Source organism: Aphelocoma coerulescens, chromosome 3 (genome assembly GCF_041296385.1).
Source record: "Aphelocoma coerulescens isolate FSJ_1873_10779 chromosome 3, UR_Acoe_1.0, whole genome shotgun sequence".
Lineage (NCBI taxonomy): Eukaryota > Metazoa > Chordata > Aves > Passeriformes > Corvidae > Aphelocoma > Aphelocoma coerulescens.
This window is the reverse complement of record NC_091016.1, coordinates 75,217,994-75,235,542: the sequence shown is the minus strand read 5'-3', so window position 1 is coordinate 75,235,542 and position 17,549 is coordinate 75,217,994. Positions and strand designations below refer to the sequence as shown.

Here is a 17,549-nt window from a genome sequence, read left to right as displayed (position 1 = left end):
GACATTCACCCAAAGGAGGAAAATCCTGGCCTCCGTGCATTAAAGAACTGTTGGGAAAAAAAAATGCATGAAATTTTAATGTCCTTGTGTTTGTCATAATATCCATGAGCAAGCAATGTTGAGCATTATTCCTGCTTGAGGGGCTGCAGAATGAGGTAGCAGCAATACAACCACACATGGGAAAAAGCAAAAGAAGGTCAGAGCCTTGAAGAGCTGAAGTTAGAATGAGCCACAGGCACATGAGCATCTCTCCTTTGAAGTAGATGGAGATTTGGAAAAGTGTGCAATGGCTGAGTGCTGTCCTTGATGAAATGCTAATGTGGGTATCCTTTGTCTTTCTGTACCATGGGTGCAATTAAGGGGCCAATATTCAGGGGCCAACTTCAGTACATTTTTCTTAAGGTTTCTTTTACATGCTTCAAGCATGTAGATTATACAGTTGAAACTCACTGTAAAGAAGATGAAAATTTATGGGAATTGCATATGCCTGCTTGGGGAGAAAATTTGGCCCACAGAAGCATGTTTTTTTGAATTCTGGAACAATTTTCAAGAGCTGCAAAAAAAAAAGAAAGTAAAATAGTTGTATTCCAAAGTTTTAAATGTAGTTAGTTTTATCCAAGCAAAAGATTTTGCAGAATCCAGGCAGATAAATCTGATTTTTAAATTAAACATTTACATTAGATATTATATGCTCTCTAGAATGAAAAATCATTGTTATTTATTTTGCAGATGCAGTTATATTAAAAAAATAGAAAAAAATTCTATCTCTTGTAATAATTGAATTATTAGTTTTAGCTCTCCAAAAGCCAGCCATTATATTCATAGATGCATTTTTGCACTTCCAATATTTGTACCTGTATTTTTTTTACCTCCAGTTTTACAAGTAAGCTATAATTTTTTTAGTTGCCTAATTATAGATGAACAGTCAGCACTCACAAATGCATATACTTTGAGTTATGGATTTTATGAGGACAGAAATTCAGAAATAATTTTTGCCACTTTCGGGAGCATCAGGAAAAATCTGAAATCATCCATCATACTGACTCAGATACATACTATTTTCTAGGAACTCCAAGCCCATACTTCTGTGTTTCTGACAACACTGAATTAAGTTACAGTAGCATCTATCACTTGAGGAATCTTGAGTCATTTAAAATTGTTTTCCATCAGACCATTCAATCAAGATTGGCTTATCAGTGGCAGGGGTATAGCAGGAGCTGTAATGCTTTTCATCTCATCCTTTATCAACTGTCTCTCAATAGCTCTAAGAGTCCATAAACCCCCATCAGTTTAAACAGTATTAGCACTGTACAGTAATGGCAAGAGAGCAGTAGGAAGTGATGTTGTACTTCTTTGGACACTGGTGAGCTATTTTTCTTGATGCTGGGAATCATCCAGGTCTATTACTGTAGGCTTTCAGCTCTTCTGAGAAAACTGGAAGCTAATGATGATCTTAACTGAACTGAAACTTTTAAACTCTTTCTCATACTATCTAAAGATATTTGTCACTGTATTTATAATGTCCTCAGCCTTAGGCGTAATAACCACTGCAAGTGAGATGAGCTAATGAAATTTGACAGTGAATTTCTTTTCTACAAGAGGTAGAGAGCCGTCAGTCCTTCCACATCCTCATTTCTTTTAACATATGAAAGCTCAGATTGGTGCCTTTAGAAGAGAGTAAAGACAAATAACTATCTCAAAACCACATCTATTTGTGTGCTTTATTCTTGAATGTTAAAAATAACTGATCAGTGGCCTAATGACTGCCTAGATTTCATAGGCAAAAATGTGTTATTTTCAGGAGCTGTCACATGGATTTCTAGCCTGAGAAATTATAGTTCACTCTTAATACATAATTGAGTCTCTTACTCTATTTCTAAGACTGGAGATATCACTTTTGAATTAATTTCTGGATAATGATGGAAGAAGTTACTTGTTTAAAAGTACCATATTCAGCAGTTGGTGTTTGTAACTAGTTCTGTAAGCTCTTTTATGGAAATTTAATTCTGGCATTTATTATTCCAATCTAGATCAAATATTTACGTATTTATATATCTTAATTTCTCCAGTCATACTTGGGTAGACAGTGAAGTTTACAAAAATGTATGGGCTGAAGCTAGCTTCAGTCAATTTTTTTGGCTAAAAGAACCTGAAATACCTTTTATCGCATGGTCATCTATAATTATACTTTTGATTCCATCAGAAAGATTGAAATATTTTCAGTCTATCCAGTACAGGCTGAGAAGTTGCCAAGAACTGTATATGGAGACATCATCATTCTTAAAGAGAAAAAGCCTCTGGGGCTCCAAGTCTGGTGATTTGTACCTGAAAAGGAACCAGGAAATTGCTGATTGGAAGGCAGATGGTTGTTTCAAAACCTAGGCATGTTTTTAGGATAAGCATGTTTTCTTTTTCTTTGTTAGCTCACTGGTAGGATGAAGATGACTGTAAACAAATTGCACCAACACAGACACACACCCTGCCTCCAATTTTCCTGTAATGATTTAGCACTGGCCTTCATCAAGATAATAGCATGGAAGTTTTGTCACCACACCTTCCCTTGCTGTCTTTAAACATATATCTTATTCAATAAAAATAATTAAAGAAGGAGTGCCTTCTTTGCACTTAGAGCCAGTGTAGCAGATGTCTCAACAGTATATAGCTAACTATTAAGTGCAGGGATATGTTTTATCTGCGTAAGAATAGCGTTAAAAAAATTCCAGTTACTAAAGTGTTGTAAAAACATGCTCATATCTATGAGCATGTTTGTGTATGTGTGTGAAGTTGGGGTATAAGCTTATGGTAAATTAAACCCATTTTCAAGAATTGCTGTAATTGGCAATATACAAGAATTGGGAAATTTATTCAGTAAAAGCTCATCTTAAGAAACTGCTTCAGAGACTCCCTAGGCTTGCTGAATGTGATTCTGCTTTGTTTTCAGCCGAAGTCAACAATCTGGGCTGGTCCCTCAAGCTGTCACTGAAAAGCTGCAGAGCCTGAGTCAGCCACAGCTTTCAGATGTACTTACACCTTAATTTTTAGTGATCTTCCCAAAAGGCTCTTAAAACCAAGCCCAGTTGTATTTGAATACAAATTAGAACCTTAATGTCCTGAAAAGAAAAACCTCAAAGCAACTAGGAAAGCCAAAAAGCAAAGGATAAGAAACATGGGCAGCTCTCCCCATGCCCAGGGTGCCCTTCCAGCCAAGGCAGTGGCTGCTGGGGCTTCTTCAACTCTCGGTAAGTGCTGGCTGTGTGTCCAGGTCTGGCTGTCCCTTTGCTGCCCCTCAGGGCTGTCCCTTGGATGCTGCAATGAGATGCTGGGCCCTGCTGAGGAAGGAAGCTGTTGAGCTTGATCCTGAGCTGCAATGCAAGTGAGGAGTTGCTGGGGAGGTGGCAAGAGAGGATGATGAGAGCAAGAAAGCACAGAGCTTCCCTCCTACCCCCAGCTTAAGGCACAGAGAATTTCATTTGGGCCTCAGTAGGAGCTTGAGGTACTCTGCAGCTCACTCTATGGAAAACCCATCCTTTGTGCCGAGATCCAATACAAAGCCTGTATATCATTTAAATGCAATGAAGATTTCAAAATAATGACTCAGTAGGAATTAAGTGATAGATAGGCTTGGTGCTGTATGGGTTTCACTCTCTGATTTGAAGGATAATATTAGTGTTGTTTTTATTTTAACGCAGTGTGTGGCTTTAGCTGGGATTCAGACTTTGGTATTTCACTCTTCAGCAATGGCTTGATACCTATATTCTGAAAATATTTTACATTGGTTTGTTCTTCCTTGCCAGAAATATTAAAAGTGTCTTTTATTTAGACCTACAAGTCCACTGTATTTTCTTGAGACGTCATCTAGAATGGCTGCGGAGAATGTAGACTATGGGAGTAGCTGACCAATAGAATAACGTGGCACATCAGCCCATGGTGTTATTATCAGTATATGTGTTGGGCAACTTGCTTGTTATTAGTGCTGTGAACATTTAATTATAGAATATTGGGACTGCTTCTGTAAATTGCTCTAAAGCAGAGTGCAGCACCCTTGATGCATTAACTGAAGATACTTGCTGCAATCCTTACCTTATTGAGAGAGGCAGAGAGGAGGGAAGGGCTGCATGTGCCAACTTGTAGAATTTCTCCCCTGTAACAGGCATGTCAGAATAAGGGGAAATAAGAAAAGATAAGTTTCCATGCAAAATTAGTGTAGAATCTTGTTCTCTAGATGCAATCAATTTCAGAGCAATGCAGGACTAATAGGAGACTTCATATGCTTCAAAGCTATTAGAAAATCTGCAGCTGTAGCCTTCAGTGAGAGCTCAGTTGATTGTCCAGAACAAATCTTGTTAATTTATTCTTTCACAAGCTGCCTATGTCAGTGTTAAGTGCAAACCACAAAATATGGAAGTAATGTCCGTGTCCTCATTAAGCAGCTATTCGAGTGGGGGGTGGAGTGGGAACTTAGGAACTCAGCTGCAGTGAAAACAGTCACATTCCATGCTGCTGATGGTAGTTAGTATCTGTGATTTTGACATGTGCTGTTCCTGTTTTTTCAATGGTAAATATGTGTCAATATTTCGACCAGATAAGTCGAATCTTAAAATAAGATTCCACATCCACCTGTAAACATTTAAATAAATTTGACTGGATTCCTATAGGGGCATAACTTCAGCTCACTTTGAATCAATGTGAAGTTTTTAAGACCTTGTTTTATTTTTCCTCACGCTTTTATAGAAACACAGTAAAATGCACTCAAGTGAAGAAGCTTGGCAAAATCACAGTGCTGTGACAGACATCATCAACTTCACTATGGCATAGCAGTCATCAGTCTCTGAATGAAGTGTATCTGTTTTTTCTTTTTTCAAATACACGCTTGGAACATTTGGAGTGGTAACTTTGTGTGGCAGTCATTACCATCCTGGAGAAAGTGCGATCCTGCCTGCAGGCCCTTTCTAACAGGGCCATCAAGCAGCCTTTCCAGATGTGTTCCTCTAGTGAAATCTTGGCTCAGGAAACAGACTGCCAATCTCTCGTCTGCTGGAGCCTGTGGAATGCTGAAGGAGTAACACACCTCATGCTAGAGATTAAAAGTAGTGGTAGCCTCTGTTTTTCACCATCTGAGATGCTCTAAAACTGATGCAGTGGGGACTTATCAATGGAAAGATGCCCAATAACGTGCAAAAAAGAGGAGGGAAAGCAGTTAAATTAAACTGACATAGAGAGTGCTTTAAAACAGGATTTAGTGTCAATTAAATAGGCCTAAATGTTTAAATTACTTGGCCACCCTCTGCATGTCACTGCTTCTCCAGCATACAGCAGGTGTGATTGTGTGGCTCCTTCTGAATGTTGCACTGCTTTGATTTTGTATTGTGAGTTGTGTTTCAATGTTCTGGGGAGGATATGGGAATGAGCTAGTATGCGAAGCTAAATGTGGATGGTATCTTTTCAGCTTTATACCGGCTAGCGCTTGTATTTCAATGCCTTAGAAAGCCTCGAGCAGCCCAGAGAGGCAGCACAGGCGATCTAGCACCTTAATAGCTCTAAAATCGGTACCTGTATCAGCTGCAGAGCAAATACCATCAGCAGAAGCAAAGAGGGAGAAATATAGCTCCCTGCCCGCTCAATTCCCTGCAGTTAGAAGCCTTAAGAAAGAGAGAGACAACCACAGATGTTCACAGGAAGATAGCTGAGCTGAGAGAGGGCGGAGCCTCCCCTCGACTATCCTTTATTCGGAGAAGAGGGAAGGGGAGGACCTGGGGTGAGTGGCCAATCAGACACTGCTGAAGAGTTTGAGTTACATTTGGTTTTTGCCCGCGCTTCGAACAAAGGAGCTCGGAGCACGTGGCCGGAGCACGTGTCTTTGGGAGGGGGAGGGGAAGTTCAGAACAGGCAGCAACAGCTAAATGTTTTAATTTCATGAAAAATAATTACAGGAGAAACTGCAGATAGCTGTTTAGTGCACTTTATTATGCCAGTGTGTATGTGCTAGCAACCAAGCACTAGCTTCAGAGTTCTTTGATATGAGAATGTCTGCCTTCAGAAGTTTGGCTTTGTCATGGCGGATAAAAAAAGGAGATACTCAAGTGACAGAAATTTCCATATGCCTGGAGGAACAAGTAAAAAGGATACACAGCAGCTACCAGCCCAGACATTTAAACAGAATTAAATGGCTCCCAATGTAAAGATGAGGCTTTGTCTTCTGGCTCCACTTCTAAAGAAGTATATTTTAATTTCTGTTAGTATGCCATGAAAAACCCACTTAGCAACATGAGTTTTAGGAGTAATTCTGACCTAATTCTCACTTCAAAACACCCATCTGATCCTAGGTTAATGGTTGGACTAGATGACCTTTTCCGGCCTAAATCATTCAATATTTCTATGCATTTGTGAGATCAAAGTTTAGCTACAAGCTGAAGATCTTCCCCTGTTTTAACTTGGTTTGAGAAGGTACTGTTGGTATTAGTGAGGGAAAATGGGATTTTTGAAGAATTGCTTTATTTTGGTTTAAATGGAATACAAGTAGAGAAATAGAATAGCACTCAGCTAAAGAGAAAGTGCATCCTGAAAGGCGGAAACCCTCACTTTTATAAAGCTTTTTGTAGTGAGAGTCCTTTTTTGGTGTTCTGTTTGAAGGCCATCAAACTACACAGCCTTTCTTCAAGATATGAATGAATGTTACTTCCTCAGTGAATGAATGTGCTACTGAAGCCAGCACGATAGACCAAAGGCTTAGGGAAGAAATCATCCTTTGTGCCAGTCTGAGTGGTGAAACATGAAAAGCAACACAGAAAGTGTTGCAGATAGGAGCCATGTTGCATATTTCAACAGTATTATGATTTTTGGGGAAGATACTTAGGAGTGCCAGACATGACAGCACTGAGTTAGTTTCTTCTTACTTTTTCTAAAAGAAATAGTAGTTTTTCTACAGCCATTGAAATCTTCTTTTCAGTGTTTGCTTGCTGCTTCTTCTTAAAAAAAAGAATGGGTATATTATTCTTATCCAGGTATTAAAGGCTCAGGAGTTAAGACTCTTGTCTTATTAGATCATCATTTGCAGGAAAAAAAATAAATGCAGTTAAGTTACAAGCATTTTTTGTAAAATTCAGGCATCTTACATTGGTTATTAGGTTTATCAAAAACTTGTATTTTTCTATATTGCTGCTGACATTGTCACGAATTTAAACAAGTAATTTAAGATTTGTTTCCACTTTTCTGTTTGGAGAGAGATGAGTTGTTCTTTTCCATTCGGCCAAGGCAAAAATGAGCATTTTATTGATCTTGTGATTTTCTTTCTCTTACTTAATTTTCATTTCACCTGTTTCCCTGGTAATGGTTAGTGTGTCACAGCCTACAGTGGTGAGAGAAGGGGTGCACATCAAATCTCCTGTGCCACTGCTTGTCATTCATGTCTGTAAGGGCATATTTCTAGGGGTGGCAGGAGAGTTTAATGAACAGTCTTAGGAGTAGTTAAATTTTATAAAATGGATCATCTTTGCTTCAAGTCTGAGCATTTCATGGGCATTTGAATTAGTTCTGCTTAAACATCTAACATGCTACTCTTTGTACTGATGAATTAAAAGATTTGTATCTTTCTGTGTCATCCATCAACTGTGAAATGTTTAACTAAATACTAACTGGAAGAGAAGCTTGATTTCAGCATGAGTTTTCTTACATAATTAGAAATACCAAATGTGTGCAAAAATCAGAGACAAGCAGTATGTATGTACTCAATATCATTTATGTAGTCAGTGTTTTGAAAGACAGTGACATTGATGGTACTACATGCACTTGGATTCCCACAAAGTAGATTTCTGCATTTTTTACTTTCAGTTTTTGTCCAAAAGACAATTTTTACTCAAAAGCTCTTTCACGTTACAGAGATTGTACTCATCCAGCCTTTACTTACAGACTTGGAAGTGTTTAGGTTCACAGTCTTGAATCTTGTCCATGTTTGTATTTACTGAGCTCGAATTACCCTTTGTGTTCAATAATACAATAGCGAGTGGATTTTTGGACATATTTTGTAATTGACAGAAGACATAAAAAGGTATTCTCAATGACTTTTTAGGAATAAGACTGTGAATTTTGAATTACTTTCTTGTTGATAGGTTTATGAAATGTAAAATACAGAAGCTGAGGACAGGCTGTATGTGTTTGTGTGTATATATATATATGTATGTATGTATGTATATATGTGCTGTAGAGATATAGATATAGATGATATAGATATAGATTAGATATAGATAGATAGATATAGATATAGATATAGATATAGATATAGATATAGATATATCAAGAGACATCAACTCTTTAGGTAAACTGCCACTTGTAGATGTGGTTGAATGACTTGGCAAAGAATCAACTATGAAAAAACATGGCTGTTCTATAAATTGCAAAATGCCAATGAGAGAATCAAAACTTAGACCAGAGAGGGCTACAGCTATCAAACACAGCTTTGAAATTTACCTGGTGTTTTTCAGGTTTTGTTGGTTGGATTTTTAATACAAATGTCAGTACTGATTGGTTAGGTCTGGTGACACACCTGAATATAGAGAGCTGAGCTAAAAATACACCTTTTGTAAGACCTCATCAAACTTTTGACCAGCCTGAAAAAATGCAATGATTAGTGTGGCTCCCAACAGCTAACGGCTCTAGGGAGCAAGAAATATGTTATTGTGAGAATCCTTTCCTGAGAGAGGATGTATTTAGCTTTATGTAAATCTAAATAGGATCCAAGATGCTTCTCTTCAGAGCAGATGCAGTCCCACAATGAATGTAATACAACTTTCACTCGTAGGCACAGCCAAGATACAGGGACACACCTGCATTCCATGTAAAGCAGGCTACTGATTTGCAAACATTTAATTTACTAATGAAATGAAACTATAGAAATGGCAGTAGGCAAGAGGAGAACCCTGCATGAAACTTAATTGCAGAAGGATGTAGGAAACAATATCCAGCTAAATGAAGAACTGTAAACATATGTGCAAGATTAATATGTGGATTTAAATTGCAGTCACTATTCAAATTTCCTATTCCATGTTAACAGCAGAGCAGGTAACAGCAGCAACTGAGGATCAATAGTGTAGGCAGCATTTGCATCATGGTCTTGGATGTTACCTCTGTCGAGTGTGTTTGTTTCCCATGGTTGTGTTTCACAGCAGAGTGAGTAATGTGAAAGCGGAGGTAGCAGTAGTAGAGTCTTACTTGCTACTTATCCAGCAGTCTCCCATCAAAACACAGAGTTTAGCACAATAAAGTTTGTTCTTTACTCTGTGTGTCAGGCTGTTTGTCAGCGAGGTATGTTAGCTGAATATAACTACCCAGCCTCCTGTGCTTTCCAGTGTCTGTTTGGTTAAATCATGCCATGACTGACACCGTGACACATTAGTGGGAGGATTGTTTATGAGAAAAAGGGGAAACAAATTTGACACTTGAGTTTACCAAGTTGTGGGAGCACAGATGCTCATCACTGCCAAACATGCAGAGCTAAGGTCAGGGAAATCTGTCAGGGAAAGCAAAGCAGCCTTGAAGCAATATTTCTTTTTCCTGTCTGGCAGAGAACACGCATGAAATACTGTTATAGCTGAGCAGGGTGCTGCCCTCCTTTCTCTACTCCCTTAGGATTGCCTAGTTCCCTTTCCTCATTCCAGGCTCAAACGAGACATTGCAGAGCATGCTCCTCTCCTTCATGTCTTACTCTAGGGAGCTCAGACCCTCTTTTCTGGGGGCTGGTGACAGCAACAGCAGCAGTGGGCAGGGGTCAGACTAGATGTCCCCTTTGGATGCCCTTTTTCTCCCCCGGCATTGTTTTTGCTTGCTTCTCTACCAGACCAACACTTCTGCATTTCATTCTTCTGCATGGGAAGGTGTAGCTGTGGAGCAGGCCTGGTCAGCACAAGAGTACTGACACATGGGGAACCTGGGAAAACTCTTAGGGGTAATTAAAAAAATACAGATATTCCTGTATTGTGGGTATAGGAGATACTGTGACAAAATTCAGAGGAGGATTCTTTGTACTCAGTTGGGCTGTGTGGTTAGATGATAAATGCTATAAGAAGAGTAAAAGAGATGGAGATATTTGGAGGGAAAGGGTCTTTCAGATATAGCAATTTCTTGAGTAAAGAGAAAATTATAGGAAGACAGAACATGCGCAAAAGGAGAAAGTATTTGAGACCTGTGGGGAAAGAGAATGGGGTTGTAATAGGAGAATGCAGAGGATACTGGAGATGAAAAATAAGAAAAACAGATTAAAGCTAGAAGCCAGAACAGAAAATACATTTCTAATAACCAGGAGACAGGAAGGAGAAAACTGGAACCTCCTGTTACCATCAAGCAGAAGAGAAAGTAAGCAGTGGGAAAGATTAAAGAAAATATAAAGAGATCTGCATAGTAGTTGGAAAGAATAGTTTATATGATGAAATGTGTATTCATCTTGATGGTAAAACATGATCCTTTATCTTCTTTTTCTCTTTGATTGCTAAGTCCTGAAAGAGCTGTGTTTCCCGCTGTGTCTGAATGATACTCCTGGGTCTTTCTGTTAAGGAGGATGCTCAAAGGAAGCAGTGTTGTATTTTGGTTGATTTAAATGATCATTTATCCTTTGTGAAATGTGAAATGCAAAATTAAATGGGAGGGATGTGCCATCTGCTGTTCTTTAACATGTAAATAAAAGCTACTGTGTTGGCGCAATGTTTACGCCCATGATAAGAGCAGAAATAATGGAAATGTTATGTTGGCTCTCCCCAGCAGGTCCCCTCATTGACTGAAGCATCATGTTTCTTCCCTGTCCCAGAAATGTTGAACATGATTCCTGGAGGAGTATGAGCATTTCCTCCTTAGTGAAGAGGCTGAGTGTTTTACGTCTGTTATTCTCATTCCTTTCAGGGATCTCTTGCTGTCTGTGGCACTTGGCCAGGTACTCTCCCTCCTTATCTGTGGCATTGGTCTTACAAGCAAGTATCTGTCAGAAGATTTCCATGCCAACACACCTGTTTTTCAGAGCTTCCTCAATTATATCCTTCTATTCTTGGTCTACACGACAACACTAGCCGTCAGACAAGGTAAGTGTCTCTCTGGAACTGTTCTGTAGAAAACAGTGGGGATAAACTCTTCTGCAGAACAACAAGTGATATGATTTAGACACATATCCCACTAAAATTTTTTCCATATTTATATTACCTAGAAGTATACGTGGGATGAACTGAAAAAAACCCCAACAAATCTTCATTAGCAAAGAATGAATCATATGATCTTAAGGACTGGGCAGCTACCTAAAAGCTAAAAGAAACACCAGTCCTTTTGAATTTTGATTATTCTTGCCTTGCTGGGAAATAATAGTATGCTTTGCATCTTATGTAGACTAAGGAGAGCTCAGATGCAAGCAAAGAAGAGTTTGCTAGTTCTAGTTGCTGATCATGGCAATTCAGTAGTTGACTTATTAGAAAGAAAGAAATAGCAGCCAATTTTTAGCTATTGGGAGCTAGGAGATGAAGGGAGGGATCTCGGGGTGCTCTGTCTCTGGGGTGATGTGTGGGCTGAGCAGCTCTGTGGCCCTGACACTGCTTTGCCACAGGGCCTGTGTAATCAATCTGCCCTCCAAAATGAGAAATGCATTGTAGCATGCTTTTGTACTGTGTATCTAATGATCCTTTGTTTGACAGTCTAGAGATAATATGGGGGGATGTGCCTTTCCTGCACACAGCTCCCTTCTTGAGATTTCGTGTCTAGATGAGGTGTGGGAAGTCAATGCATTTAAGTAAATTTCTCAGCCCCTCTTTTTTTTTTTGTAATAATTGTATTTATTCACCTTCACAGAACACGTAGGTTAGAAGCCAAATAAAAGAGAAAAAATATCATGTGTTCTCCTGACATAACGAGGGTAGGACTCTGCAGAGGATAACAACTACAAAATGTATTAGGCCACGGTACATTTATCAGCATACTGAAAAGCTCATGTTTTCTTACAGGAACAATGATTTTTGGATAGTTCTTTGATGTTACATCTTTTAATGTTTTGGGAACAACCCTGAAGCTTAAGCTCTTCAGTCATAGTACAGTCTTGTGATACAATGCTAAAAGTGTTCCAAAGCAGCAAGGACTTAATTTCTATGGAAAAAATGAACAGTCAAAAATATACCTCTGTACTCCAGCACAAAGCACTTAAGTGTATTACAACGTAAGTTTTATAAACATTGGTCCCCACTGACATTTTTCAGAGGCAATGAGAGCCAATCTGCAAGGGAAATCTTGGCTCTTATGTAAGGAGAGATTGCTCAGGCAGTGTTTCTCTGTCTTGGTATTTCAGTTTGTGTAGGGGGAAACATCACCACATACTTTGCTCTGCCAAAGGTTTAGAATGTGTTATTAGTAGCAGCTTTCTGGAGAACTGTGTTTAAAAATAATTATTCTGAGTGTAGGATTGCCTAGATGTTCACAAGTTCTGTCCCAGAAATGTCCTTCTCTGGACTGATTTAGGTATTGTGGAAGGCAAGTCCCTATAACTCTTAAATAGATTTTACTTTTTTGAAAATGCTGGCTTGTGAAAGGGTATACCCATATAGATACTGCATTCTGCTGTGCATTACAGAGGCTAATTTGGAATAATGCTTGATGCCTGGTGTATATTGACATCTAAAAATTGCTGTCAGGCACTCTACATAAATATGTATTTAAAAGCTACTTTATAAATAATTTTCTGACTCTGTTCAAAAATACAGTGGTGGACTAAAGGGAGTTTGTCAGAGATATCTGTTGTGACAATAAGATAGATTTGGGAAGTAAATGGGAAGCTGTTAGGGATATGTGGAAAGTATTTTCTGGACAAGTGACGAGGGCTGGGGAAGGTGTTTGAATACAGACTGTACAAACAACTAGAACTCACGTAAAGCATACCAGTGGAATTGTCTGGAAAAGGAGCTGTCAAAAAAACCCCAAAAAGATGGTTTCATGTAAGAAAATCCAAATCAAAATTGGCTGCAGAAGCCATGAAAGCAGTGATCCAGGCATTCAGCATAACATTTCTGCTGGATGGTATAGCACTACACAGCCTATTTATTTACTCGGCATTTAATGTTGCCAAGTGACTGAGCCTGACATTGTCTTTTTGTTTGTGTATTTATTCAAATCCATTATCTGTGTTTGTTCCATTAAGGCAGTTTCTCTAGCAGCTCTAATCATTTGGCTTCGTTAACAGATGGAAATCACATAATAATGATACTAATTTTATATGGGATGATTCTCTTCTGAGTGCTGAGTGTTGACATCATCAGAAGGCTTTTTTTTTCAAGTACAGTTCTTCTACTCTCTATGCAAGATTGAAAATTTTTCAAATCATTCTCTTTCTGCTTCAGAATTCAAGCCATCATAAGTTGATTTGTAGTAAAAAATTACTGCATTCTTTTGTCTTTTTCTTTCCTTGCTTTCTTAATCCTTGGGATTTTTCCAGAAAAGTACTGTTTAAGGAGGTGTCACTTGAGGTAGCCAAAAAACCCCTGAATTCACTGTAGGACTGAAAGCTATAATTTCCTCAGATGTAAAGAGTTCCTCTTTCTTTAAAGGCTTCTTCCAAATTCTGATTTGCTCTGGATGCCCTTTGACTTAGCTGTCCCTCACTGTTCATATATACTCCCTGAGTGATCATGAAAAAGTAGAATTTGCACAGGTTTCTGAAAATTGTCATTAGCAGATGATTAAAGTTCCTGAGCTTTTCTGACTAAAGCCTTCTGCAGTGAATGCTCAGCTTCCAGCACCTAAAGTTAGCTCATGGGAACCAGCAGATTCCAGTACATTTTTATATTGTGAGTTGAGATTGTTTTCCAAAATAATTTTATCTCAGTGCTCACTCTAATGGATGCAACGATTAGGACTGTCACCTTGCATTGAATCCACATATTATCAGATAGTGCTGAGAGGCACAGTCCTGAAGGTGTCAGAATCTCTGAGTGTTTAAATCTTAAATTCCATGATAAAAAAAAACCAACGAAAAACAAAACCAAAACAAAAAAAACACCAAAAAAACCTCCCCCAAAAAACAAAAAAAAACCCAAAACCAAAACAAAAACCAGAAAAACAAAAAATCCAAACAACAAAACAAAAAAAACTCAACCAAAAAAAAAAAAAGGAAAAGTTTCAAGGAGTAAAAGTAGACTCAATAGTTTTAAGCAGTGAATTCCATGTAAGTAAGGCTTTTCATCATTCTTGCCATTTTGTTCTCATGAACAAAAAATGAAAATGAAAAAGCATTGAAGGAGATTTGTGCTTGTGATATTTTCATATGGGCCTTGAAACATGGATACTACTCAGACACAGATCATAAAAAAGTGAAAGAATTTGTCTAAACTTGGATTTTTCTGATGGAGAAATCCATCTACCCTTTCTATTAGGTGAACAAGTGCAACTATGAATCTGGAATCTAGAAAAATTTTCCTTTTTTCCTGGATACTTTTGTTTGGGTTTTTGTTTTTTTTTTTGTTTGGTTTTTTTATTATATGTAATTTTAATTTGAACTCATTTTTGTGCTGAAGAGATGAGTTTGGAAGTTCTTTGCAGTTAGGAAGGCACAGACTCAGACATGCAGAGATGCCAGCAGCCACTTAGCCACACATGTATCCACCACAGTGCCCCATCCAATGCTCATCAACACACCAGTGCTTAGGTCTGGATATTATTCTTTAGGAGTTTTCTTTGTATGAGAATAATGCCATTATAAAATTAATGTCACTTATGCTGCATTATAAGGCAATGAATGTCATTATGTTTTATCTGGCTGATATGCCAAACATTTAACAGGTAACAAGGACATCCTCAGTTCCTTCTCTTGAGGTAGCTTCCTCTCACAACTGCTGTTTTCACAGCCAAAACTTGTATTTGTCCATGGTAACACCTCTGAGAAGGTTTTAACACATACTATCTCACCTCAGTCTCCTTGTCAGCAGAGGATTCTTCTTAACAAAATCTTGTAGGGATACTTCCCTGTGTCCTCTGGGTTATGTGTCATTATTAGTTGAGGAAAAGAAAAACCTTGGCTATCAGTAAGAAAAGCCTCAAATGGGTGAAATGGAGCTATGGGCCATAGAGCTGGTGTAGATTAGTTTTAGCACCTTAAAAAGCAGTAAGTGGGAAATTGTCCATAGTGGACCAGAAGGTGTTAATTGCTAACAGCCAACATGGGTGCAAGCATCAGCAGCTTGCCACCAAAAATAAATTACTTCTAAAAGTCATGTCACATATGCTACAAATGAAAACAACACATCTACTAGACATCATTAAAAACAGAAAAAATACAAAACTGCTTTTTTTTTGTTACTCTGGAAAACAAGAAATGAGGGAGCAATGGGAGTGTCTTCTGAACAGGTGAGAACCATAAAGCCTTGAGGGCCAGATTTTGCATGAGTAGGGCTCCACATTGAAAGCTGTTCCTTGAATTTTGCTGCAACAAGTTACTGAGTATTTTCAGCCCACCAGTACTAAGAGGTGGCAATAATTTGCTAGTTCAGAAGCACTTTTTATGAATCTCTGTATGTCTGAATGAATTCTGCTTCTAGGCCAAGTGATGAGGTTGTATCACATGTCAGTGGAAATAGAGTTTTCCCCACAGTAACTGTAATGTTTTACATTTGACATATAATCAAAGGTAATCGGTGCCCCTGAGTAAGCAAGAGAGTCCTGTGAGACTGGTAAGATTGCAGACCTGTTACTGGCATTTTTATGCATTTCTATCTCAGGTTAGCTTATGCCATTAGTATCTCAGCCATATGTAGTTTCCTGATGTGTCTGCTATTCAAGTGTGCATTTCCATTTAGATACATGGCAACCCTTCCCAGCATCCCTCCTACTTCACCAAAATTGACCAAAACCACTTGAAGGAAAATAGAATGCTATATAGGAGTTGCTTTTTTCACTGCAGTGCTTGCCAGCTGTTTACTGAATGACAGAAACGGTAAATGCCTCTTTGTACTTAATTTCATTCCACTAGTAAAGGTATATTAGTACAAAGGTATTTTATGCACTTAACTTAGGTAGACATAACAGAATTTTTTTAATATCAACACCTTTTTTTTGTCGATTGCTGGTAAGAACAAGCTTGTTTGTCTGGGAAACAAAGAAAGTATATGATTTAAGCTGATCAAACTATATTTGCTATCATGTACTTTGGACAATATGTGTAGTACCATTGAGATGAAATGTCTTCTGGAAAGGCATCGATCCTGTCAGAATTTCCTCTTCACCGAGGATGACAGGCAGTGATTTTCATTAGAAAAGATCCATTTCATCATTGTTCAGTTTCCTAAGCATGCTCATGCCACTGCTGTAAAACAAAGAGCTTGGTTATCCCTCCAGTCAAATAAAACATTCAAAGCTGCAGCCAAGCAGCTTTATGGTCCTATCTGCCTGTGATAGAAGGGGTCTTTGGTCCCTCAAGGCAACAATCAGCCCACACACTGGCCTGCAAACATGTGGCAGATGTTGCAAGAGGCTGTGACATTACCCTTGAAGCACAGGGAAAAGCATGTCCAGCTGGCCCATCTCTTCCACTTGACAAAGGTATATAGAGATAGGACAAGGGGAACTGGCTTTAAACTGAAAGAAAGTAGGTTTAGATGCCTCATCCCTGAAAGTGTTGCAGGCCAGATTGGATGGGGATCTGAGAAACCTGGTCTAGTGGCAGGGGTGTTGGAACTGAATGATCTTCAAGGTCTTTTCTAACCCAAAACATTCTCTGATTCTGTGATTCTCACAGCCCTCCCAGTGCAAGGGGACACACTCATTCTGGGTTGTAAAAATGAAACACAGCAGCAAGCAGGGCTTGGAACCAGTGAAAAATAATGACCTTCAGGTCTTTGGTATTCTCATAGCATCACTGCAGAATCTCCCTGCTGTGTTACACACTGCTGTCTGCAATGCACTTTCTCCTAATTACTCTGGGCTTCTAATTAGGGATGCCAAACCATGTGGGATATGTTTATTATGAAAATGGTCAGCCAAATAGTCCTTTTGTTTGGGCTTTGAAGAGCCCTTTTCATATTCAGAGGGAATTCTGTACTTTAGGAGAAATGAAACTAGAATGCTGGCTATTTACAGGCACTTCAAATTGCAGAGATCTTTTTTCCTAATGTGCAATTTTCAGTTTTGGATTGCATGCTCAGAGGAGCAAGGATTATGATCTGTTATGTATTTGGGATTTGCCTATCACATCATGGACACCACAGCAAGCTAGCTGGAAAAAACCAGTATGACTAGAGCCAGATTTCTGTTCAGTTCCATTTACATAATAATTGTGTTTGTGTTTGAATTTTCATTCTACTTTAAATTGAGTTTTTAAAATTTCCTGCTATAAAATGTTGACTGCTGCTGCTGCTGAATGAACCTTCATTATTTTACTCTGTAGGTGATAACAATTCAGTGAGGTGTCAAACTTTTCAGGTATGTATGGTTTTCATAAAGGACCTTGGGATTTTATTCTTTATGATAGTTGCTCTAAACCATAGAATTGCCCTTCCCGGTCCAATGAAGTCTTCTTCCATTCTTAGCCATAATACTAAAACACATGC

At 38.6% G+C, this 17,549-nt stretch overlaps 1 protein-coding gene across 2 annotated transcripts in view; it reads left to right on the top strand.

Moving 5' to 3' along the window:
- The window catches only part of SLC35F1 (solute carrier family 35 member F1), a 233,670-nt gene that overhangs the window by 120,039 nt on the left and 96,082 nt on the right, over nucleotides 1-17,549 (top strand). For both annotated transcript variants that reach the window (XM_069010912.1, XM_069010913.1), the window contains exon 2: nucleotides 10,885-11,060. In XM_069010912.1, coding sequence (XP_068867013.1) covers nucleotides 10,885-11,060 — 176 coding nt within the window. The remainder of the gene's footprint in view (nucleotides 1-10,884; nucleotides 11,061-17,549) is intronic.